Source organism: Jaculus jaculus, chromosome 1, assembly GCF_020740685.1.
Source record: "Jaculus jaculus isolate mJacJac1 chromosome 1, mJacJac1.mat.Y.cur, whole genome shotgun sequence".
NCBI lineage: Eukaryota > Metazoa > Chordata > Mammalia > Rodentia > Dipodidae > Jaculus > Jaculus jaculus.
In genome coordinates this window covers 335,895,821-335,920,942 of record NC_059102.1, presented here as the reverse complement: position 1 = coordinate 335,920,942, position 25,122 = coordinate 335,895,821, and the positions used below count along the sequence as shown (strand labels likewise).

The window sequence follows — 25,122 nt, the reverse complement described above, 5'->3', positions numbered from 1 at the left end:
AATATTGATATAAACTTATTTATTTTTCTTCTAGTCAATATATGTGGTACTGAAAACTGGTGAAAGGAGCAGGTTGTAGAGACTGTCTCTTGTGAAGATAGGAGTGGGTGGCAGACTGTGACTTGTGAGGAGACAGGAGTGGGTGGTAGACTGTGACTTGTGAGGAGACAGGAGTGGGTGGCAGACTGTGACTTGTGAGGAGACAGGAGTGGGTGGTAGACTGTGACTTGTGAGGAGACAGGAGTGGGTGGCAGACTGTGACTTGTGAGGAGACAGGAGTGGGTGGTAGACTGTGACTTGTGAGGAGACAGGAGTGGGTGGTAGACTGTGACTTGTGAGGAGACAGGAGTGGGTTGTAGACTGTGACTTGTGAAGGTGATAGGAGTGGGTTGTCGACTATCACTTGTAGCAGACAGCTTCAGGTTGGCTGAGATGAATTTCTAGACTGGGCACAGTTATGGAGGAAGGGATATTTATTGAAGCTTACAGATCCAGGGGAAGTTCTATAAGGGCAGAAGAAGCTGGCCTGCCTTCACACGTCCAAGCAGAGAGAGAAGCACAAGCCAGAAGCCTCATAGCACAGCACACTTCAGGAACTCCAGCGAGGCACACTTTGCATATTTTTAGATTGAAATCTCAAACCTACCATCACACCTTAAGATTGGATCTACCCCGTGACACCGCCTCCAGCCAGGTGGCTGCAGATGCAAGCTACAAACTAATAAAACACTGAGTATATTGGGGACCATCTATTCTCACTACCACACTTGTGAAGGTAATAGGAGTGGATTGTGGACTGTTACTTGTGAAGGTGATAGGAGTGTGTTGTGTAAAGACTGTTTTTCGAGGTAGGGTCTCACTCTAGCTCAGGCTGACCTGGAATTCATTCTGTAGTCTCAGGATGGCCTCAAATTCACAGTGATCATCCCACCTCAGCCTCCTGAGTGCTAGGATTAAAGGTGTGCGCCACCATACCTGGCAGTTATTTTTTTAATTTTATTTATTTATGAGAGAGAGAGAGAGAGGGAGGGAGGGAGGGAGAGAATGGGCATACCAGGGCCTTCAGCCACTGAAAACGAACCCCAGATGCATGCTTCCCATGTGCAGCTGGTCCTAGAGAGTTGAACTGGGATCCTTTGGCTTTGTATGCAGATGCCTTAACTGCTAAGCCATCTCTCCAGCCCCAAGACTGTTTTTTGTGAAGTGCTACATGTGGCATTTTATATCCCACTTCATGACTGAGCCAGCCTCTGCTAGCTCCAGATGTTTGGTCAGGTTTTATAGCCTCAGTTCCTTTGTCTGCAAACCAGGATCATGAGAGTTGTGTAAGATAAGGCATGAAGGGCTGGAGGGATGGCTTTAGCAGTTCAGGCATAAAGCCAAAGGACCCAGGTTCGATTCCCTAGGGCCCACATAAGCCAGATGCACAAGGTGGCACATGCACCTGGTGTTTGTTTGCGGTGGCTGGAGGCCCTGGTGCGCCCATTCTCTCTCTCTCAAATAAATACATAAAAATAAAATATTTATTTATTTGACAGAGAGAGACGGAGACAGAGAGAGAATGGTCATGCCAGGGCATTCAGCCACAGTATATGAACTCCAGATACATGCACCACCTTGGGCATTTGGCTTGCATGGGTCTTTTGGCTTTGTAGGCAAGCACCTTAACGGCCAAGCCATCCTTTCAGCTCACAAGAAGTTTCTTAACACATCATTCTGCAACTCTTCTGAGTTTCAGTCATACCCTGGGAGTTGCTCAGAGTGAGTGTAGATATAAGTACTTGTCAGTAGCTGTCCCGGGCCCTACGTAATGCGGAGTGTGACATGCTGTGGGTACTGAGGTCATGGTCGTTCCTCACCCTCGGCTGCAGCCAGTGTCTGCTGTGGCATCTGGCGTCCTTGTGGGTACTGCCCTCGATCTGTTACCTTTATTTCCAATGCAAGTATCCCAGAGTGTCATTGCTGAGTCACAATATGTGCTAATTATAGTGCAGAAGGATTCTGGATTACAAATGCCGTGCAAAACTTTGTTGGTTCCTGCCCTCTTGTTGTCCAAACAGGCTACAGATATGCATATATTTTCCCAGGGAGTTCATTGTTTATGGGGAAAGATTTCAATAAGTGGCATTTATTTCCAGGGAGGTATGACACCTTTAGCATTCTGAAACCTGAGTAGAAACAAGAATGGCAAAAGGATCCTCTTGAATCTTGAATTCCTGTGTGTGGTATTTGTTATATTAACTAGGTATGAATTTGCTAGAAATGGTGGGGTGGTTCTGTGGTGATTTGGTATGACTTTGCTAGAAGTGTTTATTGAACGGGAACAGTCAGCAGTGGCTCTTGTTCCCTCAGTGTTCACAAGCCACAGAGGTGTCTGCTCTGTTCCCAAAACAGCAACCTACCTCCAGAGGCCCAGGCATGCTCTGTGCTGACCCAGGCAGCCAAGCAGCTTTGTTTTGAGATCATCCATGGTAACAGGGATGAGAAGATACTGGCCGACTCTGTACCACAGTCCAGTGACCTGCTAGAGATCGGCAGATTCCCTTTCTCCATGTAGCTCCCCGAGAGCGGCTTCTTGGAACATGAGTTGTTTTAAGTACCCACCTCAGGAGTGAGGGATGTGTGTTTTCACAAGGCCGTGGTCACTGTGACAGGGCTGTGGTGCTGGTAATCCACTGGGCGTAAGTAGCCGACCGTCACCCCAGCACCCTGAAGGTAGAGGCAGGAGGATCAGGAGTTCAAGGTCATTCTTGGCTACATAACAAGTTCCAGGCCAGTCTGGGTTACATGAGATCCTGCCTCTTAAATAAGTAGCCAGATGATGGGTGGGTGGATGGATGGATGGATGGGTAGATAGGTAGGTTGAAAGTTGTACTTAGCAGTAGCTGTTTTCACACTTGGAGAAATAAGAACAATGGCACTGATAACGCACACAGAAATGGTGCTTGCTTTTGTGCCAAGCTTGATCAATACGTTCCATATTACTAGTCCCAAATCTGAAATGTATTCAGATACCAAAACTTAAAAAAAAACTTTATTGGGCTGAAGAGATAGCTTAGCGGGTAAGCACTTGTCTGTGAAGCCTAAGGACCCTGGTTTGAGGCTTGATTCCCCAGGACCCACATTAGCCAGATGCACAAGGGGGTGCACGTGTCTGGATTTTGTTTCCAGTGCCTGGAGGCCCTGGCTTGCCCATTCTCTCTCTGCCTCTTTTTCTCTCTGTCTGTTGCTCTCAAATACATAAACAAAATAAACAAAAAAATTAAAAGACACTTTACTTATTATTTATTTATTTGCAAGCACAGAGACAAAGAGAGAGAGAGAGAATGGGCGTGCCGGAGCCTCCAGCTGCTGCACGTGAACACAGAGGCAGGTGTCACTTTGCGCACCTGGCTTTACGTAGGCACTGGGGAATCAAACTCAGGCTGTTAGGCTTTATAGGCAAACGCCTTAACCACTGAGCCATCTCGCCAGCCCATCTTATTTTCTTTAAAAATATTTTACTTATTTATTTGAAAGATAGAGAGAACATGGGCATACCAAGGTCTCTAGCCCCTACAAGCAAATTTCACACACTCACGCCACCTTTGCATCTGACTTTATGTGAGTACTGGGGAATTGAACTCAGGTGGTTGGGCTTTGCAGGCAAGTGCCTTGACCACCGAGACATCTCTCCAGCCTCCATCTTTTTTTTTTTTTTTTTAAAGTGGGTTTCTTATTGTATTAGTCATGGTTCTCTGGAGGAACAGAACAGCTAGAATGAATTATGTTAAAAAGGGAATTTATTGGATTAGCTTACGGTAGTCCAAGAGCAATTGCAGGCCCAAGAATCAAGGAACCCAGTAGCTGCTAAGTCCACATGGCCAGATTTCTCAGCAGTCCTGGTCTGGCACTGGAGGCCTGGAGACTTCTTGAGGAGCTGCTGGGTTTCGATCCACGCAGGTCTTCAGTTGATGCTGGTCTTCAGTCCACACTGGAAGGCAGCCAAGTGGAAGGAAGGAGGGGGCTTTCACCCAGCGCCCCCTTAAATGAAGTCCCCCTCTGAACGGGGCCATCCGCTGTGGGGAAAGAGCTCACTCTGGGAGAATTACTTCCTCCTTTGGCTTATCCTTCCTGGAACCTACCTAAAAGGGATTTCTGTGGATTACTAAGAAGATTAAGTTGACAACACCTTAAACATCACACTTACTTATTAAATATCAACATAGTCACAGCCTAAAATCTTGAAACTGCAAAGATAAAGACTAGCCTCCTTTCTACCATTCCACTAGCTGTTTACTTCCCCGAGGGTGCAGGGTAGGGGGGGATGTGTGGTACTTATGTCCTGAATCTTTCTAGATTTAGTACTGCTGTTCACATTTCTGTGTGCACCATTTTCCAGTAATTTCATATGCAAATGGTACAGTGTTCTGCACCTCGTTCTTTCTCACTTACTACATGATTACAGGCATATATATCAATGTGATGTTGCTTTGCCTTCTTATTGGTCGATGTCCCTGAACTTACACATCCAAATGCGGTGGCTTCGTTGTGAAGAGGCCGCCTGCACGTGCAACTCTAGTGCTAGAAACAGGTGGCCGTGTAGAAGGCTTCATCAGGCTGGCCAGACTAGGCACCTTTGGGGTGGCCTCCCTGAGCACCATGCCACTTGCCTTTGTCCATCTTAAAGGCGCGGGTCTTTCTCCCTCTCAAGTTCAAGTAGCAGGTCAGTGCGCTGAAGGGTCTGGTTAGCGTGCTTTTGTGCGGGGTCATGCCAGCCATTTCTTTATCACCCACCTTTAGCGTGTGTGTTGCACAAGCAAGCTTACACAAAAGCTAAGATACTTTCTACCTTTTTGCATTTTTATGTTTTTTAAAATATTTATTATTACTACTATTAACAAGATGTTTCATATGGATACATCAGGAGTGGTACCCTCTTTGCCCCCATTTCATCGGGGATGCTTCTCAGTGGGGTTGCAGGTATTTTCTGTGTTGTGGGAGCAGCAGTCAGTTATATTTGTGGGGAAGGAAGGGAGCCTCCACCTTATGTTTCTTTTTTTCCCCAACACTTTTTGAATGTAAATGTAATGCAACAAGCTGGAAGTCCCATTCTGGAGAATTCTGTCTTCAGGCTGCATGTACAAATTGAATGGGAAGCACAGATTGATTTCGTGTTCAGACTTGAGTCTCATCCCCAAGATGTTTAATTGTGTAAATGCACCAAATCCAAAAATCTGAAAAATAGAAAATCTGAATGATAAGGGTGATTCCACCTGTATCATGAACCTGTACAGTTATCACAAGTTTATGTAGTGGGTGCATTTATCAGCCCCGTGCTGGAAATGAAGGCAGGGAGTCAGCTTTGGAGGGGTGGTTATGTGGTGTGCTAGCTGTTCATGCAGAGACCTGATCCCCTGACCAGGGAGAGGTGGCATGCCTGAGAAGCTCCCTAGAGGGCGGAAGGCGGGGGAGGGGAAGAGTGGCTTGGCTACTGCTGTTAAAATGGGAAGACACCGTTGAGTCATCCCACCCAAGAGATCCCTAGACCTGAGAGGGAGTGGAGGGAATGCACTCAGGCGTGGGCGGGAAGGAAGTGGGAAAGGGAGGGGTGGAAAACCGCTGGGGGATGTCACAGCCGCCCTCAGGAAGAACCTCTGTGCCCCAGTTCCGTCCCTTGGGCATGCACATCTCCAGAGGGCTGAAGTGTGCGGCAGGTGTGGTGAGTGTCCTTGTCTTCCACTGACATGACCAAACTGCTAAAGCTCTCCAGTCCCTCTAGTCTGAGTCTGGTTTTGGAAGAAGCAGCTTTAATGACGGGCCTGGATTCCCAGACACACAGCGCAGAGCGGTGCAGCAGACCAAGGCCACTAGGGAAGAGGCTGCAAACAGCGGGGAGAGTGCCCCAGTGCGACCTCCACCGGGCAGCCTGGATCCCAGGGCCGTGCGTGAGCCAAGGGAGGCTGCAGGTGCGAGCGGGTCACACAGCCCTCCTCCTGGGAGGTGATCGCTTGCTCCTGTCTTGTTACTTTTGTGCTTTCTTTTCTGTGTAGATCAGCGTCACCGGGTTAGGTGCAACGCCGGGTCCCCTGTGTGATTGCGGCAGCCTCTCGTCCCGCTTCAGCACCCCCGTCCTGCTCTCAGCGGGTAGCAGGAGCAGCCGTGTCAGGGGCCGTCGGAGGGAATTCCTAGGAGGGCGCTGGTCTTTGGGTCTATTGCCTTTGACACTTTAAGAAGCTCCTGTTCTGGCTTCCAGCTGGGAATAGCCTCCTATGGGACATGCGTCACCATAGTTACGGATGTGGACAGCTCTAAGGACAGGAGTGGGCGAATGTGGGCCCCATCTTCTCCCAAGGGTACCAGAATGAGCAGAGCTCCTTTCAGAAGTGGTAAGTCTGGCACCCTCTTGATGGAACAAGATGCTGGAGGGTCCCGGATCTTATATGCTGTTGGCTGCTGTTTGCATTTTAATCAGCGTGGCCCCTTTCCTGGTATCTTTAAAATTGCACAAAAGAGCTAATGCTGCCAGTTTGACTTAGCTAAATACAAGGGATTTTGTTGTTTGTTTGTTTTGAGACAAGTTCTCCCTGTGCAGTCCAGGCTGGCCCTAAGCTCACAATCATGGGCATACTGGGATTGTAGGTGTGACCACCTGTCACCGTGCCTAGCTGTTGAATTCCACTTTGCTTTTGGAAGGAAGAGAGGGCATACCTTGTAAAGAAAAGGCAGGCCCCCACCCCCACTTTTTTTTTCTGTAATGTAACTATAAAGTTGTTACTATTTCCTATATACCAGGTCACTTCACAGAGTCACATTTTAGTGTTTTAAAAAAAAACAACCTGTATTATGGAAAATTTTATTCCTGTGAAGAACTTTAGAGAATGGTGTGACCTCTGACATACCTACCTCCTAGCTTCAGTAGCTGCCACCTCAGCCAGCGTTGCTTCATCTGTACCCCACCTAATGCCCGTGTCCCTGTTCTGTCTGTTTGTATCTGTCTGTCTATCATCTATCATCTATCTATTAGTCGTATATCTGTCATCCATCAGTGGCACGGATAAGCTGTTTCTGGAGTCAAGGTCTTGCCATTTGGCCCAGGCTGGCCTTGAACTCATGCTCTCCTTGCTTCAGCCTCCCCAGTGCTTGGGGTCATGGGTGTGCACTGTCATACCTAGCTTACCCCTGTGATTTATTTTATTTTATTTATTTATTTGCAAGCAGAGGAACAGAGAAAGACAAAGAGAATGGGTGTACCAGGACCCCCAGTCGTTGCTGCAAACAAACCCCAGACGCACTTTGTACGTCTGGCTTTACATGGGTACTGGGGAATCGAACTTGAGATGTCAGGCTTTGTTGACAAGCAGTTTAACTGCTGAGCAATCTCTTCAGAACTCCTGTAATTTTATTTATTTTTTAAAGGATTTATTTATTTATTTTTATTTATTTGAGAGAGAGGCGGGTATGTGTGTGTGAATGAGTGATTGGTTGTGCCAGGGCCTCCAGCCACTGCAAACAAATTCCAGACACATGAGCCCCTTGTCCATCTGGCTTACATGGGCACTGGGGAATTGAACCTTAGGCTTTGCAGGCAAGTGCCTTAACCGCTAAGCCATCTCTCCAGCCCCCCTCCCCCATGATTGTTTTTATGTGAATGTTAAACAATATATTATTTCATCCATGGATATACAAGGCATACTTTGGAAGCCTTAAAATTTCAGTAGTGTAGAAAATGAAGGCATGTCTCTGTCCTGTGGGCAAATCATACCCCTGGCCATCTCAAAGCAGTGAGTGATCCTGAAAGCGGGGTGTGGGGAGTGCTTCAGTTCACAGCCGCCTGGGGGGTGGGTCTCTGCAAAGCTCTTGTCCTCCCAGAGGAGCACTTCTGCTGGCTGCCCCTCCTTCCTTCTGTGAGTTGAAAATCACACTTTCAGAGTTCTGGCTGAGACAGGAATAGAAGACAGACGGCCTTCGAGGGGGAAAGCTGTCCAAGGCTGAGCCTCGCGTCCAAGGAACCTTTTGTTACTTTAACAACCATGCATGGGACTTACTTAAAAGTGTATTTATTTTCTACCTTCTTTCACAGATTATACTAGACGTTCTCCATCCATCCATCCATCCACCCACTTTTGAGACAGTGTGTCCTTATGTAGACCAGGCTAGCCTGGTACCCACTTTGTAACCCATGCTAACCTTGAATTCCTGGTCCTCCTGCCTCAGCCTCCAAAACACCAGGCCTGTGGCTGCACCACCCCTTACCCAGCTGTGCCGAGTATGACTTGCTCGCTTGTCACGGGTATCACAGGTGCGCTTGGACCCAGGGCTGGGCCGTGGGGTGCTTGCTCGACCTTCCCTCCCTCCCTGGGCCTCAGCCCGAGCCCCTCCCGGCCCATGCTCCTGCACTGTGACTTGTGTCCATGGTTTCTCAGAACCCCAAGCAAGCTCAAGGAGCTCACAAGGAATTGACATGACATTCGAGGAAGGGCTGCGAGTGTGCGTGCTTATTTCTCCAGCACGGTGCGTGATGTCGGGCTTAAGACTTTGGTGGAATTTGGCCGCTCAGAGGATGTTTTCCGCCATAGCTATGTCGGGAAGCTGCTGAGCTCTTACTGGGGAGCCGTCATCGTCCTGGAGCGGACTACAGCAGTCATCTTTCTCTTCTCATTTATTTTAAAGTGTGGCTTACAAAAAAAAAAAAAAAATTTAAAGGTCATTTCCCTGGCCAGTGCATAGGAAAGTTGGAAAATGTGTGTGTGGACAACTTTCCATCTTACCACTGAAGATAGGAAGGAAACACTGGAATTTTAAATGTGTTTATTTTAAAGCTTTTGATGTCATGGGGACTTTCTTTAACAACCACAGCTGGGCACTTACGTTTTAAACCTTGCACAAGAGCTTCACTTGGCCAAAAGTAATTTGGTGTGTGGATATGATTTTCTCTGGAGGCTCAGGGAAGACAGTTGCTAAGCACTTTCTCTACCCCATCCTTTCTTTTCTAAGTTCTCCTCAGGAAAGCGACAACATGTGGAAGCCCAGCTGTGTCCTCTGCAGGCCTGACACAGGATGGGCCAGTTCCCTCGGTTTGTGATTTCTCACACCCAGCTCAGGGTCACATAGTTCTGCGAGGTGGCTTGGAAGTTGTAATACTGTGGAATGCTGGAAAAATTCCAGAGGCTGTTGGTAAACACATAGCACTTAGCTCCACCTGGCCACTTCAGGACGATGGATGAAGTCCTTTCACAGCAAGGGAAATTGAAGGTGTGATGGTCATGTTGAGGATGTGGGTTTTAATTTCCCTGTTTCATGGCCTGAAAGCTGTAATGAGGGTTAAACCATGTTTGGTTAATATTATTGAAGGTCCTCTCTACTTCTTACCTGCCCTGCTTTAAGATGTAGTTGATCAGCCAGGTGACCTTTTACGTGGAGTGTAGAGCTGCCTTTGCTCTGTGTTTTTGACTTGGAAAGGCTTTTTGTTGATAGCTTCTTTGTTGTTAAAAATGAGAATAAGGGTCTGAGGAGATGGTTCAGTAGTTTAGAGGCACTTTCTTGCAAAGCTTGCTGGCCTGGGTTTGATTCTCTAGTACCCACATAAAGCTAGACCCATAAAGTGTGTCCAGACTTCCATGGGCAGTAGCAGTACAGCGTGGTATGCCCATTCTCTCCCTTTCTCTGTCCGGGATATAAATTTAAAATTTTTAAATGAGAGTAGATGGCTGCAGAGATGGCTCAGCGCTCCTCCCCCCCCCCATAAAATAGGTAAGTACATAGAAATAAAATTTAAAAAAAAAGTAGAAAACACCATAAGCCCACAGCTTGTGGTTAAAGATGGAAAGTTAAGAGCTCCAGGAAAATGGTGGGCTGCTTGGGCGTGGACTGCAGGTGTGACTTCTGAGTGTGACTGCGTGTTCTTCCCTGTTTCACCTGTAGCACCAGAGGCTTTAAACTGCGCTGTTTGTAGACTACTTAGCCCAGCAGACTGCTCTTAGCTGTCGTGGGCAGTGCGCCAGTAGTTCCAGTGAATTCTTTTGCCAAGACCTTGTGGGGGATGTCCATGTCTGTCTGTGAGGTGACCACTAGTAGGAGACATGGCAAGGGTTGGGAAAGGAAAACTTTGGCAGTGGAGGCTTTTGGGAATCAAAGTTCTATTCTTCCCACCCTCAAAGCACCAATAAGCCAAATAACTTAACTCTTTATTTCTGGTCCTTGTGACAGAATCCTCTTTTAAAGTCCCAAAGGTCATCCCCATAAGGCTCCAATTTCTCCTTCGAGCAGAAAAGTTTGGGTAGGCACCCTGAGATTCCTGCCCTGCCTAAGTAGCTTGTTGCCTCTGGCTTTTTATCTTTCCCGTCATGAAGTCATTCTCTTAGCTTCCCTACTCTGTATACAGTTCCCTTTTGGAGATCACCAAGCTGAGTCTCACACAGAAGTTTCCCTGTAGGATTCTGATTGAGGAACTAAGACCTGGTGGGAGTCACTGTGAGAGAGACTGGGCAATGGCAGGCGCTGGACAGACACAGCCGTGTGGCTTGGAAGACCAGTGGAATTTGGAGTCAGTACCTTCCTGGAAAGAAAGAACTGTTGACAGTGCTAGATCCTGAACACAGGTTACTCGCTAGGAGGCAAAGGCAGCTAGTGTCGCCTTCCCTGCTTGGGATGAGCTGCTGAAAGAACATCTAGTCTGAGGAGTGTCTTGCTTAAGTTGGGCTCCGGCTGTGGGATCCTCAGACAGCCCTGGCTGGGCAGGGAGAGGAGAGCTCACGGCTCTGTTTCACACTTGGCCAGTGTTCCCATGACATTGTCGTGCTTCCTGTTAAACTGTAACCTTTCTTGGGCATTTTCTCTCCCCCTCCCCATTTTAAAGGTCTTTCTGCACAGGGTTGGTAAAGTAGGGAGTTCCTGTTTGCTAAACTGTATCCCTATCCTTTGAGCAAATCCAGCATACCGAGAGGAAGGAAAGCTGCCTTTACCGACGAGCAAGCTGAAGTCAAGGGAGGACAGGTAACTGCAGCCCAGGTTTCCAGGGGTGAGGCCACGGCTGGCTGCAAGGCTGATGAGCGCTTCTCCTTGCAGCCAGCCTTGGATCCTCTTCCTGGCCCAGCAGCATCCTGCCTCAGCTTCCAGTTTCCAAGACCGTCTCTCTATTTCCTTTCTTCTTTCCTTTTGTCCTCCCTTCTTTCCTCCTTCCATTTATTTGAGACAAGCTCTTGCTGTGTAGCCAGGCTGGCCTTGAACATACAGTGATCTTCCTACTTCAGCCTCCCAGTGCTGGGATTAGAGGCGTGAGCAATCATACCTGGCCTGGCAAAAAGGTGTAGTAGAAGGAACAGAGTGTCCCCACAGTGTCCTGGCCCCACAGTGCCCAGCCCAGCACTTTCTGTGGGCATCCACACCCAGCATGGCACATCGGGTAGAGTTGATGAACTTGATGTTGGCAAATCCTAGTTTGCTTGGGCTTTACTGATTTCCTTTTGAAGGGGACTATTTGTAAAAACTTTGTAAGTAGAATGAAAACTCTGACTTTATTTCTCCCAAAATGTAACTGTGAGATAGTTTCATGTCACATCCAATGTTTGGTGGGTATTTTAATCAGTCCTCTGTCCAAGACAAGCGGGGAGAGGCTGGATTTGACATGTGTGCTATGGTTTCTTAAAAAGCTTGAAAAAAATAGGGCTAGAAGGATTGCCTAGTGGTTAAGGTACTTGCCTGTAAAGCCAAAGGACCCAGGATCGATTCCCCAGGACCTGCATAAGCCAGATGCACAAGGTGGCAATGCATCTGGAGTTTGTCTGCAGTGGCTGGAGGCCCTGGCATTCTTTCTGTCTCTCTCAAATAAAGAAATAAACAAATAGAGGTTCATTCGTTGCTGTAAAATGTTAGCACAGAGACAGTGAGCTCCTGCACCCGTCGGTACATCGAAGCCTGTTCAGATGGCTGGCCTGGGAGGTTGGGTGCCACAGACACCAAAGGTCAAAGTTGTCTCCAACCAGTCAACCACGGTCAGTCTGTGGCTCTGCAGTCTGGGAGGCAGGTTTGCAGGGACGCGATGATGTGTGCACTCTAGAGAGAAGTGTTTCTCGCACAGGAGAGTCAAGGCGTGCTGACGTTTTCACGGAGAGTAGCATCTCAACCTAGCTGCTGCTGGGAGGGAGTGGGAGAAAGCCCTTCACAGAAGCTGCAGTGGCCACATCCTGCCTGGAGTTAGACAGGAGGACGTTGCCTGCAGGAAGAGAGGCCTTCTCTTTGAGTTTGGATGGCGAATGTTCCTCTGAGGGTTGGTACGCCCCCACTTGCATTCAGTTACTATTAACTTTAGTCCATACTTGTTTCAAGTCTGCATTTGCATAAACATATATGCATGTGTTGTTAAATCATGGTTATTTTTTGATTTTTTAATTATTATTATTGTTGTTTTTTAGATAGTCTTGCTCTAGCTCAGACTGACCTGGAACTCCCTATGTAGTCTTGGGCTGACCTGGAACTCACAGGGATCCTTCTACCTCTGCCTCCCCAGTGCTGGGAGTAAGGTGTGCTCCACCACTCCTGGCTTTAATCTTTTTCTTTCTTTCTTTCTTTTTTTTTTTTTTTTTGAGGTAGGGTCTCATTATAGCCCAGGCTAACCTGGAAGTCACTACGGAGTCTGAGGATGGCCTTGAACTCATGGCGATTCTCCTACCTCTGCCTCCCGAGCGCTGGGATTAAAGGAGTGTGCCACCATGCCCGGCACAACTTGAATCATTTTTAAAAGTAAGCTACATATACCATGATATTTTCCCTTGTATTATAGACACTGGTATCCCCTAATACCATTCTCCTACATAACTACAGTTCTGCTACCAAAAACCAAAGAGGGACTGGAAAGATGACTCAGTGGTTAAGGTGCTTGCCAACAAAGCCTAAGCACCTTGGTTCAGTTCCCCAGGACCCACATAAAGCCAGATGCACAAGGTGGCGCCTCTGTCTGGAGTTCATTTGCAGTGGCTAGAGGCCCTGATGTGTCCATTCTCTCTCACACACACACATACATAAATAAAATGTTTTTTTTTTAAAAAAAAACAAAGAAATAATCAAGAATTTACTATTATCACATAATTTCCACTTGTTTCAAGTTTTCTAATTGCCTAAAATCTTTTTTAGCTACTTTTTATCCCTAAAACTTGATTTAGTCAGGATCCATGCAGCACATTTATTTTCCTGCCCCCTGAGTTTTTTTAATTCTGAGGCAGTCCATACTGCCTCCTCCACTTTTCATTTTGTGCTTCCTTAAGGACATCGACTTTTGGAAGGACTTGCCCAGTTATTCTTAGAGCTTTAAAAAAAAATTTTATTTATTTATTTATTTATTTATTTATTTATTTTTGTGGCAGCCTCATCTTGCAAGTGGAGGGTATAGGAACTTTTGTAAAACTTAAAATAGATATTTTCTAGGAAAGTTGGTGTCTGAGTATTTGTTAGACCTGAATATAAAATCCTGGCTCCTGGCACACTATTTGCAGAGACTATCCAATGTAAAATGCTCTTGGTACAAGAACAAGGCAGTTATAAATTGTGTGGCTTAAAAATACATGTAAAGTGTAGAGTTCTGTTTAATACCAAGTATCCTTGAGATAATTTTGCTGAACTTATAGTCTTTCCCGTGTGTGTTTTATTGTAAAAACTGCAGATAGCTGCACACATGGCTGGGCAGCTCACTTTTTATTTCGCCAGCTCGGCATGGCGAATGCCATCCCTTAGAATGCGGCGGAGATTGTTTTCGCTAGGATGAATGAGTACCGAGCCAGCCACATTCTTTCACAGACATTTAAGAGAGACACACCCAGATGGGAAGCGCCTGGCCCAGGACTGGGAATGTGGCCGGTGCCCACGGTGCAGGTATTTTCCCCTGTTCAAGGCTTTCTTGCTGACAGAGCTTAGGCTTGTCCAGCTCTCTCGTGATACTTCAGTAGCTGAAGGGGGGTTTCATCATGAAACACTAAGATGGTGTGTCTGAATTCCAGCTCCTGATTTTCTTTTTCCACCCCTTTGGGTGGATGCCTCCATGTTTTCTATACCTATCAGGAGATCTGGTTGGCGTGACTTGGAGGTAAACAGCCTACACTGCCAACACAAAGTGATTTAGAAATGTTAATATGTTTTACCAAGCCAAAGCTCCCAGCATGTGTATTTTAAGCCACCATAAAACATGTACCTGCCATGTCAAGGAATGTGCCCAAGGCAAATATCAAAGACCTGCTGAGGGAGTTGGGAGCATGTTGCAGGGTTGAGGCTTGCACCCTGACCACCTCCGGCCTGGGCTCCGCAGGGAGCCGCTCACGTACGTCCCGACCGTCTCGTGTCTCAGTCCATGAGCTGCGGCGAGTGTCCTTGTCTGTCCACCCAAGTGCCAGTGGGGCTCAGGGGTCAGAGCTGTGTGTGAGGATGGGTGAAGGGCGAGAAGCCTACATGCATCTGTCTGAGCTCACAAACCTGTGAGGTGAGTGGGCCGGGCCCTCTGAGCTCCCAAGAGCTTTGAGCCCTCCCAGCCAGAGCTCATCACTGGCGTGGGGGTGGATTGGCAAAACCAGTTAGGTGGTGGTTTTATTCTCGCGATCTCCATGGCAGTAATGTCATTATTTTAATCTAGTGGGGCATCAGGGTACCAGTAAGTAGTTAGTTAAATGATCTGTGATCTGATGGGAAGGCACCATTCTCCAAAGGAACAGGATGATACCTGAACTGTTTAAATTCTTGTTGAAAAGAAAGGACACAGTTGTGACTTTTAAGTATACTGAAAAAGTTACATGTTTTAGGGATGGTGGATACTTAATGTATGCAATGCCCTCAGTTCAGTCCTCAGTATCAAAAATTTGATAAGGAATTCATATATTTTATTTATTTTATAAATAGTTTAAAATATTTTTTATTTAGTAAGTTGAGAGGGAGAGAAAGAAGCAGAGAGAGGCAGATAGAGAATGGGTGCACCAGGGCCTCTGGCCACTGCGAACGAACTTCAGATGCATGTGCCACCTTGTGCATCTGGCTTATGTGGGTCCTGAGAATTGAATCTAGTTTCTTTGGCTTTGCAGGCAGGTGCCTTAACCACTAAGTCATCTCCCCAGCCCTATATATTTTATTTGTAAAAAGTGGACAGTAGCTAATGATGGTAAATTAAGTTACATGTTTGAAGTAAATAGAAAGTGCTAAAATATTAACATAAAAGCCAACAGTATTAATAAAAAACCAAGTAGTGTTGTAGAGTGAGTGGAAGCAAAATGAGCATTTTAACTTGAGTGGTGATGAGAACAGCTTTGCTCACTGTTGCGGACTGCGCAGTACGTGTATGGTTTGCTGCACGCGGAGCGCCGCGCGTGCTGGGCGGCTGTAACCTCGCTCTGGGTGCGGCCCACGTCTTCCACCAAAACGACACCCCGATGAGACAGGGTAAAACCGTGGCCTCTAAGAGTCTCAGGACTGACAGACCTTGCAGGTGCTCAAAACTGGTTGGTCACCCACGTGGGTGTGTGTGTGCGTGTCTTTGCTTGCTGTGCTATGCTCAAGGACAGCTTTCCGTGCAGCATGTGATCAGAGTTTACTTTCTCTTCACAGCTGTCCTGCGGAGGCCCATCAGGCATGGGTGCCTTCTCCCACCCCTGCAGGAGCACAGGCGATAGAGTGACTGCCCCTTCCAGAAACTGGTAAGACCGTCGCGGGGACGCCTGTGCCAGGAGAGGAGGGCGGCGTCCCAGCTCACAGAGCCATGCCCTTCGGTCTGAAGCTCCGCCGGACCCGGCGCTACAACGTCCTCAGCAAGAACTGCTTCGTCACACGGATCCGCCTGCTGGACAGCAGCGTCATTGAGTGCACGCTGTCCGTGGAAAGCACTGGGCAAGAGTGCCTGGAGGCTGTGGCCCAGAGGCTGGAGCTGCGGGAGGTAAGTGCACGTGTCCCCGTGGGCACAGGGACTGCGCGTCCCACAGGAACCAGCTGTCTGCTAACACTGGGGCACTTGCTGTGTGTTTTAGCCTATGTGGTGTGTTTATAAGAACCTGCTGGTCTTGGGGCTCAGAGGATGAGGGTACTTGCCGTACATGCATGAGGACCTGAGCTTGATCACCCAGCTGAAAGGCTGGTGTGTAAGGATAATGTTGCGCAGGCACGGAGACCGGAGGATCGCTGGGGCTCGTTGCTCAGCCCGGCTAACCTGACAGTAGTGAGCTCCAGCATCAGGGAGGGTCCTGCAAGGACACAGGGCAGCAAGGAAGGGGGAGAGGGCACCTGGTGTTGTCCTCTGGCATGCTCACAGGCCACAGATGTCGGTGAGTGAGGAGGATTAGGAACCGGAGAGGACAGTCCCTCCCCTCCCCACGGTCACTTTATCCAGTGGAAAGCACTTGAGTGGGCGATTGGCGTCTTCGTGTCAGGACTCTGTCACAGGGAAAAACGCCCTTGCGGAGGATGGATGCAGCTGCTTGTTGTTTGTTTGTTTCTATATTTTCCTCCTTAAAAAGGAGAAAAGAAGAAAAGCTTTTTAAAGTGAGAGTGCTCTATAAGACATTTTGGAAGAGCTCCTTAAAACAGAGAGTTGCTTTTTTTTTTTTTTTAAGCCCCTTTCATTTTTTCCATTTCTTTTCCCTCTGTCTGTGGCAGCTTTGGGCTATAAGCATGCCATACCTCTTTATTTTTATTTTTGTTATCTTCTAAAATATTTTTACGCAATTATTTGAGAGAGGGAGAGAGAGAGAATGGTCACAAGAGTGTCTTATTGATGTAGCAAAGTTCAGATGCATGTGCCACTTTGTGCATCTAGCTTTATGTGGGCACTGGGGAATTGAACCCAGGCAGCAAGCTTTGCATTTGAGCAGCTGTAACTGCTGAATCGCCTCTCCAGCCCCCTCCTCCCCAAAGACACGGTCTCACTAGGTTTCCCAGGCTGGTTTTGAACTCATGGTCCTCTGTGCCAGCTCTCCATATGCTGGGATTACAGAATGTGACACCACACATGCCACTGTTGTCTTGCAGAGAGTGTGGACCAGTGTGACAAGCTCTGCTGCTTCTCATCTCACAGGCTCTGCTGCTTGATGAGAGGCTTTCACAAGAATTCCACACACTTAGGCTTGGTGTCTTGATGGCCACAGGACCCGTTGTCTGGTGTGGGTGAATGAGGCAGGCTTTGTGGCTGTAAACCTGAGATTCTAGCATCCCTGAGCACCAGGAAACAAGGATTTCCTGAGGCTCTGGCTCTCACCGGGGCCCATCTGAGCCTTGCCCAGTGCCTCAGGTAACAGAAGAGGGCGATGGTGGTGGCCGCAGTCTCTTTTCGCTTGTACAAAGGAACTAGGGTCTGGAGGTCCCCCCTTCCTGCAGCACCCTCCACAGTCTGAGGGCTGCTTCTGGGGGAGCCTGAGCACATTTCTCTGCTGCCGCCCTTCGCATTTGGACTCTGCTTTCAGCTGATGTGTAGACGGTCCTTTCAGGGTTTTCTCCTTGTGCCTGCGCTATCCTCAGTGGCAGATAGGTGCAGCTTGGGCAGCTGACAGAATCTGACTCCAGTAATGTTCCAGCCTTGCTGGGTGCATATGTCTTCAGAGGTGCAGATTTTGGAGGAACTCTGATATTATAGATGGTTTAGGCAGCATACTCATCAAAATTCTTATGAAAAGTTTAAATTATAGACTATTAAAAGATACATAGTGGCTTTACTTTTGAGTGTCTCTAGTTTCTTACATTAGGTTACTGAACTGTTCATATGCCACAGAGTGGACTTGGGTTCAGACTGTGTTCTGTACTTACTAGCTAAGTGACCATGGCAAAATGACTGACCCTGTCTTGGTTTCCGTTTCCTGAGCAGTGAGGTAAGAGGACTGATGCTTAGGCTTGCTGTAAGTCTTAGGAGTGATTCTGTCTGGAAAGTGTGTAATGCTCTATCTTAATAACTTACAGTTGTTCAAGTTTGGATGTCTTTAAAAGAAACAGATTCTCATTAAAGAAAATTCTGGTGTGTCTGGAGAGCTGTCTTGGCTGTACCAGCACGAGCGCCTGATTCACCCCAAGTTCCAGTCTCCAGGATCCCCATGAACAGCTGGGCATGGCTGCACTTTTGACACCCAGTCCTGTGGGGAACTGAGACTGGGTAATTTGCTGGGCTGGCCGGTCAGCCAGTCTGACTGCAAACAGCAGCTCCGGGTTCAGCGTTCAAGGCAGCAGTGATGAGGAGGATGCCCTGCCATCTTTCTCCTCTGAACTCCACACTAGCGTGTGCACAGGGTGAGTGCATTGGCACGCACGTGCATACATGCACATACACACCGCACACACCATGCCACTCGTGCAAAAAAAAAAAAAAAAACAAAAACAAACACGTCATTACAGAAATGAGCAACTATCTCATGCCAGGGACTGTTTTAGGACTTGATGACATAAGGACAAGCAGGTGCAACTTTGTCTTCAAGAACGTGAAGAGCAGGGAGAGGATCCTAGTGAAGCCGGATGCCACCGTCCTTAGAGTTGTTCAGTGCATGGACGGACCACTGACTATGGTGGCCCAGGAGAGACAGCCCCAGGCAAGAAGAGTAGCGCCTTTGCCCTTTGAATCCAGACCTGAAGGGTACTTTGGAGTCCAGCAGGCGACATAGGAAGCAGATCATCGGGCACAGGGAATGGGGTTTTCAGAGCTCCAAGGAGGAGGAAGAGCAGCTGCCAGCCAGGGCTTGAGAGGCGTCCTGTCCTCACCGGGCAGAGCTGGAGGGAACGGCGGGGTGACTTGGTAGGGCCTGGTTGGCGCTGTGCCCAGCAGCGGTTCTCTGGGAGAGGAGGGCCCCCGAGGACCCCACCTCCTGACAAGGAGAGGGCACAGGGTTCTGTCTCCTGTCACGTGTGCGCTGCTGGTGACTGTGTCTCTGTGCTGAGGCTGGGGTTTATGCAGACACGCCCCCAGTGAGTCCATCACCTCCCAGCAAATCACTTCCTATTGAGTCCTGAGCCTTCACCCTGCCACAAGATGGCTTTCAGCCAGGCAGCCCTGTAGATGCTCCTCCGTTAAAAGGGTGCTCTGCTGTTCCTTTACGTGTATATCTTGAGCACGAATGTCTTCCACACAAAAGCAGGAAGAGGAGGGCACAGACACAGGGCCTGCTCTCCAAAGCCTGACCTTGTGTTAGGTTCCTTTCCTCAATAGAGCTGATACTGCTTCAGAGGAGATGGCCAAAATCAGAATAAAATAGAACAAAAGAGTGCTTCATCCTTCCAAATGTCTGCGAACAGATTATGGTGCTCTCTGGCCCCACAGAGTTTGGGTGTATTCTAAGCTTTATAGCTTCTTTATGTTAAGAAAGGAGACATGATAGGCTTAAAACTTTCCCGATTCTTCTGCAGTATTCTGTTTGTTCATTTTATCAGAGTTTTGAAAAGACTTTGTCTTTTATTGCAAAGACGATTAGTAAAGCAATTTCAGGTGATAATAAATCAAGAGGAAGATACAGAGACCTTTTATGTCCTCCCCAGACACCCAGACACGGCCTCCCTTTCTGTCGTGCCCACCACCAGAGCAGTATGATCATTAATTGTTGAAGCCACATCAGCATGCATTATCACCAAAGGCTGTAGCTCGCGTCAAGGTTCACTGGGGCTTGTGTATCACAGGTCCGGGCAGTTCTATGATGACGTGAGACTGAGCCATTGACAGAAGATCAGATCTGTTCTATGCACATGGTGTTCGGAAGGGCCTGAGTCTGGTTCCTAATGTCTGAAAAGATAGAGCTGCTTATGACAGGGTGCCTACCCTCAAGCCTGGGGGTTAGAGGAAGGACAAAGGAGAATGTAAGCCCAGGGAACAGTGCATGTCGCAGCCCTGAGAAAGGAAAGGATGTGGCATTTCCGGGGAAGGAGAACCTTCACTTCGCATGGATCTGTTTGTGCATGTGGAAGGGGGTTGAGGAGGGCAGTGTGGCAGGGCTGTGTAGCTAGGGTCCACAAGTTCAAACAAGATCTTCTGAGATGTTTCACAAGGAATTAAAATCACCATCCCCAGAGCTGGGCTTAGTGACACACACCGGTTACCCCAGTATTCCAGAGACTGAGGTAGGAGGACTGTGAGTTCCCATCCAGTCTGGGTGACACAGCAAGACCCTGTCTTGCAGTTCCAACGATGAAAAGTCTTTCCATGTCCCACATGCTCTGCTTAGCGGGTTTCATGTGTCACGTTCGCATCTCCCAATCCTGTTCTTGCTAGAGACAGGGAGAGCAGGGCTCAGGGCAGCTTGCATCCAGTCGCTGGAAGGGTGAGTTCTGGTTCTGATCCATACCAGGGCAGATGGTGCCAATGTTATGGTTCTCACCACTGTGTAGTAGAAGAAGGTAGCTGTAGTCAAATGCGGAACCACTCCTAAATTCTATAGTGAAAAATGAAGGTGTTGCAGAGATGGCTGAGCAGTTAAGGTACTTGCCTGCAAAGCCGAAGGACCCAGGTTCTACTTCCCAGAACCCACATAAGCCAGAGGCACATGGTGATGCATGCATCTGGAGTTTGTTTGCAGTAGCTGGAGGCCCTCGCACACCCATTCTCTGTCCCCTCCCCCCCGAATAAGAAAAAATACTGAAACACCCAGTACTGAGGATATAGCCTGGGGTAAGTGCTTACTGAGCATGAGTGATAATGTAGCTCAGGACTGAGTGCTTACTGAGCATGTGCAAGGCCATGGGTCGACTCTAGCACGACAGACGAAACAGAAACAAGTGACACACCCAAGAATTCCAATAACATCTAAAAATATGCTAGACTTCTTTTTGAGGATTTTGACTACGCTTTTTAAAAAATATTTTATTTTTATTTATTTATTTGAGAGAAAGAGGCAGAGAGAGGAGGAGAGAGACAGAGAATGGGTATTCCAGGGCCTCCAGCCACTGCAAATGAACTCCAGATTCGTGCACCCCCTTGTGCATCTGGCTTACTTGGGTCCTGGGGAATCGAACCTGGGTCCTTTGGCTTTGCAGGCAAGTCCCTTCACCGCTAAGACATCTCTCCAGCCCTTGACTATGCTTTTAATGTAAAGTGGAAGATGGATGGACAGATGACTTATCAAAGGAGTTGATCTTCACAGCTAAATCTCATGTGGGGCGGGAAGCCATTGCCTTCCTAGAAAACCCTGCGTTCTACAAAACGGTGAATTTCCTAATGCTTCTGTCTCTTCCAAAAATAGACTCAGGGTCCTACTTCCTAAGGGAGTGTACTTCTTGCTAGGCCAAAAGCACCTGGCCAGAGCCGCTTGTAGAAGGAGAGGGTTTGTTTGTTTGTAGCTCATAATTTTAAGGGGAGGTTTGATCATGGTAGGGAAGGCACCAGCCAGGGTCACGTCGTGTTGTACCAGAAGGAGGGAAGCAGCAAAAGCGAGCTCTGAACACGCGTGGGGCAGGGCCAGCTCACCTCAAGGCCCACCCTGTGACACACAGCATCACTGCCCAAAGGCTCTGCCGGCTGGGGATTAAGTGTGAGGGTTCGTCACAAGCAGTGAGGCTGTGGAGCTGTTTTATGTTCAGACCACCGCAGAACTAGTTACTTTTCTCATTGCTATGATCAAATGCCTGACAAGAAACAGTGGTTAACGGCACTTGCTTACAAAGCCTGAGGGCCCAAGATTCGATTCCCTAGCACCCTATGAAGGCCAGATACACACAGTGACACATGCATTTGGAGTTAATTTGTAGTGGCAAGAGGCCCTGACATGCCCATTCCCACTCTCTCTCTCTGTGTGTCTCTCTGCTTGCAAATAAATGATTAAAAAATTTAAAAATAAAGAAAAGAAAAACCTCAAGAAAGACCCTCTCTCTCCTCCAGTGATCCACTTTCTCCCATAAGCTCCACCTCTTAAAGGTTCTGTGACCTTTCAAAAGGTTACCACCAACTGGGGATCAGGTGTTCAGGCTCATGAACCTATGGGGACATTTCACATTCAAACCACATTACCAACTAATGCCCAAGCTATTTAAAGGCCTTTCTTCCCATGGATCTCTTCGCAGTACTGAAAGTTTGACAGGTTGCCGTCTTTCACGCTCCAGCCAGCCACCGCAGACATTAGCTGTTGAAATAACAAACACCAGACCAGATGAGGCCAGGTACCGCTCCCGCAGAAACGGCCTTCTCATGTGGCTTCCCTGCCTCGTGTTGCGTGGTGCATTCTCAGTCACTGACTCAGAAATGGGGCTCCTCCTCAGTTCCCTGCTGTTGCAGCGAACTCATCCCAGAACCAAGGCTCCAGAGCCATTTCTGTAAAGTGAGGCAAAAAACAAAACAAACCCAGACAACGTGGGATTTATACCTTGTTCAAAGGTCTTCTGAGGGTCAGCTGGGCCTGGTTTAGATTCGATGCATCACACAGAAGACAGATGCCCCAGACGTTTGCTCAGGGGTACGGGAGGTTCTTGTGGTTGTGGAAGAGGTGGCTTCTCCTGTGCGGAAGCTGCCGCCGGGTGTCAGTTTGCTGAGTCACGTGGCAGCGGTCAGCGCTGCAGCTCGACTTCATGATGGCCAGCTTGCCGCACCCAGGCTGCTGTGGTGTCCGCTGGGCTCGGTGGCATGAGCAGACCCTGGACAAGGCCCGGAAAGTCGCTGGGGCACATGCCAGTTGGGATGATTATGCAGGTTCTCATTCCCCATGGCAGGCACTGTGTTGTGTCGCTTAGTGAGCAGAGTAGGGCAGTTCTGGGAGGCAGGGTCTCAACTCCAGAGAAGCCATGGAGCTAGCGGAAGCAGGGGAGAAGTGAGAACAGAGGAGGAGGTATTTCCAGTGCCAGGCTCGAAATCTCCTAAGTGTACTTTCCTCCCTGCTGAACGCCTGGACCCTCCATCTTGTCCTGTGCCAGGATCCCCTTTTCTCTGCCTCCTTGTTAGGGATTTCCTGTTAGTGTGAATTTCTTATACAAAGGATAGGTTTCATAATGACATTTTTGTTTAAGTATGTCATGTACTTTTAAATATATCATACTTAGCTGGGCATGGTGGCGCACGCCTTTAATCCCAGCACTCAGGAAGCAGAGGTAGGAGGATCGCCGTGAGTTCGAGGCCACCCTGAGACTACATAGTGAATTCCAAGTCAGCCTGAGCTACTGTGAGACCCTACCTCAAAAAACAAAAACAAAACAAAATGTGTATGTATGTGTATGTGTATATATGTGTGTGTATACACACACACACACACACACACACACACACACACACACACACACACACAGCTGGAGAGATGGCTTAGCGGTTAAGGCATTTGCCTGCAAATCCAAAGGATCCCAGTTCAGCTCTCCAGGACCCACGTAAGCCGCTCAAGGCAGTGCATGCATCTGGAGTTCGTTTGCAGTGGCTGGAGGCCCTGGTGTGCTCATTGTCTCTCTTTCTCTCTGCCTCTTTTTCTCTCTCAAATTTCACATACACACACACATACACACACGTAAAAAGATGGAGCAGGGTGTGGTGGTGCACACCTTTAATCCCAGCACACGTGAGGCAGAGGTAGGAAGATTGCAGTGAGTTCCAGGTCAGCCTGAGCTAGAGTGAGACCCTACCTCAAAAAACAAACAGGGCTGGAGAAATGGCTTAGCGGTTAAGCGCTTGCCTGTGAAGCCTAAGGACCCCGGTTCAAGGTTTGATTCTCCAGGACCCACATGTTAGCCAGATGCACAAGGGGCGCATGCGTCTGGAGTTCATTTGCAGTAGCTAGAAGCCCTGGCGTGCCCATTCTCTCTCTATCTGCCTCTTTCTCTCTCTGTTACTCTCAAATAAATAAATAAAAATGAAAAAAAAATTAAAAAACAAACAAAAGTAAAAAGATGTAAACCTTAAAAAAATGGGGTTCCTACAATAAATGGGCAAATGAACTTCTCAGAAGACCAAGTGCAGATGGCCAATAGATGCATGCAATGATGCTCAGCATCCTTACCCCTAGTCAATGCCAATGCGCATGCAATGTGTGTATACACACACACACACACACACACACGCGCGCGCGCGCGCACACACACTCATACATACATATGTATATAAAGAGAGAGAGAGAACATACTTTGTATGGATACATCATGTGTTGGTACCAACTTTTCCCCTTCTCTGCCTCCATTCTGCAGGGGCCCCTCCTCAGTAGCATTGTGGGTATTCCCCTTGGGGTGGTGGGTTATGCGTTGTGGGAGCAGCAGTTATTGGGGAATGCCTCTGGACATGACATCTCAACCCATGGCTCTTAAAGTCTTTCCACCCCATCTTCCTCAAAACTCCCTGCGCCTTGGTGGGTGTGTTTTAAGTCTACCTCAGTGATGAGCTCTCAGTAGCCTCTGGATCTCTGCTTTGGTAGGTGTTGAGTGTCCTCAGTATGTCTCCTTCAGAACCCCATGTTTTATAGTGTTGTCCTTCTTTGTAATTCCTGTGTGATTCTGAAATGCTTTGTGTTGTATTTAACTAAGAAGCAGCAAAGAATCTTGCAGCACAAGTCAGGTTTTTTCTTTCAGAGTTGTTTCTCTGTTTTGAGGGTGCTGTGTGTCTACTGTCGCTTGAGACTAGTGCTCTGCCCGGGTCTCTTGTGCTCCCTGGTCTCCCGTAGTGTGCGCCGAGGTCCTTCCTGTGGGTGTTTGTTTTCTCTTTATTTTGCAGGAGGTCAGGTCTGGTGTATTGATCTTGATGGGTGGGAATGAAAAGACATTTAGAAAACTAGCCTTCCAGGCATATGAATAATAATAATTTAATTTCTTTCTCATCCCTTCCAATTCATTTGCTGAATGTTTATGTAGTCACTGTGGTTGATTTATAATTTGAATAATGCAAATTTGAATAGATATTATAATTACAATGAAGTAAGGGCCCTAAAAACATCTCCCAAATGTCAGCACAACTTTTAGTGAAAGTAGTGGTTAGTATGTTCTGCTAAGCAACCGTGAAATGTGCCTCCCTCCACCCTTGCTTCTAGAAGAGCTCTTCCCAGCTGTAGTAACTATTGCACAGTATGCTACGATTGAGGTGCATTACATCATTTTTTCATATGCAAACACTCTAGCCATCCAAAGTGCAGTGTGGGACCCTTAGTTGGTGCTGTCCTCCAAGAATGAATTCAGTGCAACGTGGAACTGCTGAGCTGAGCACCCGGTTCCTTGCGTTGAGGTCAGACTGATGCTGTAACACCAGTGCATCCCCGTGCTGCT

General features: G+C 47.9%; 1 protein-coding gene across 3 annotated transcripts in view; it reads left to right on the top strand.

Annotated features, from left to right (window-relative positions):
- Positions 1 to 25,122, top strand: part of Ptpn14 (protein tyrosine phosphatase non-receptor type 14) — a 195,716-nt gene that overhangs the window by 60,182 nt on the left and 110,412 nt on the right. For 2 of the 3 annotated variants that reach the window (XM_045153649.1, XM_045153646.1), the window contains exon 2: positions 15,559 to 15,883. In XM_045153649.1, coding sequence (XP_045009584.1) covers positions 15,710 to 15,883 — 174 coding nt within the window. In that variant the 5' untranslated portion in view covers positions 15,559 to 15,709. Of the gene's footprint in view, positions 1 to 10,852; positions 10,975 to 15,558; positions 15,884 to 25,122 lie in introns of those variants that run through there. The other variant, XM_045153642.1, reaches the window with a different exon arrangement.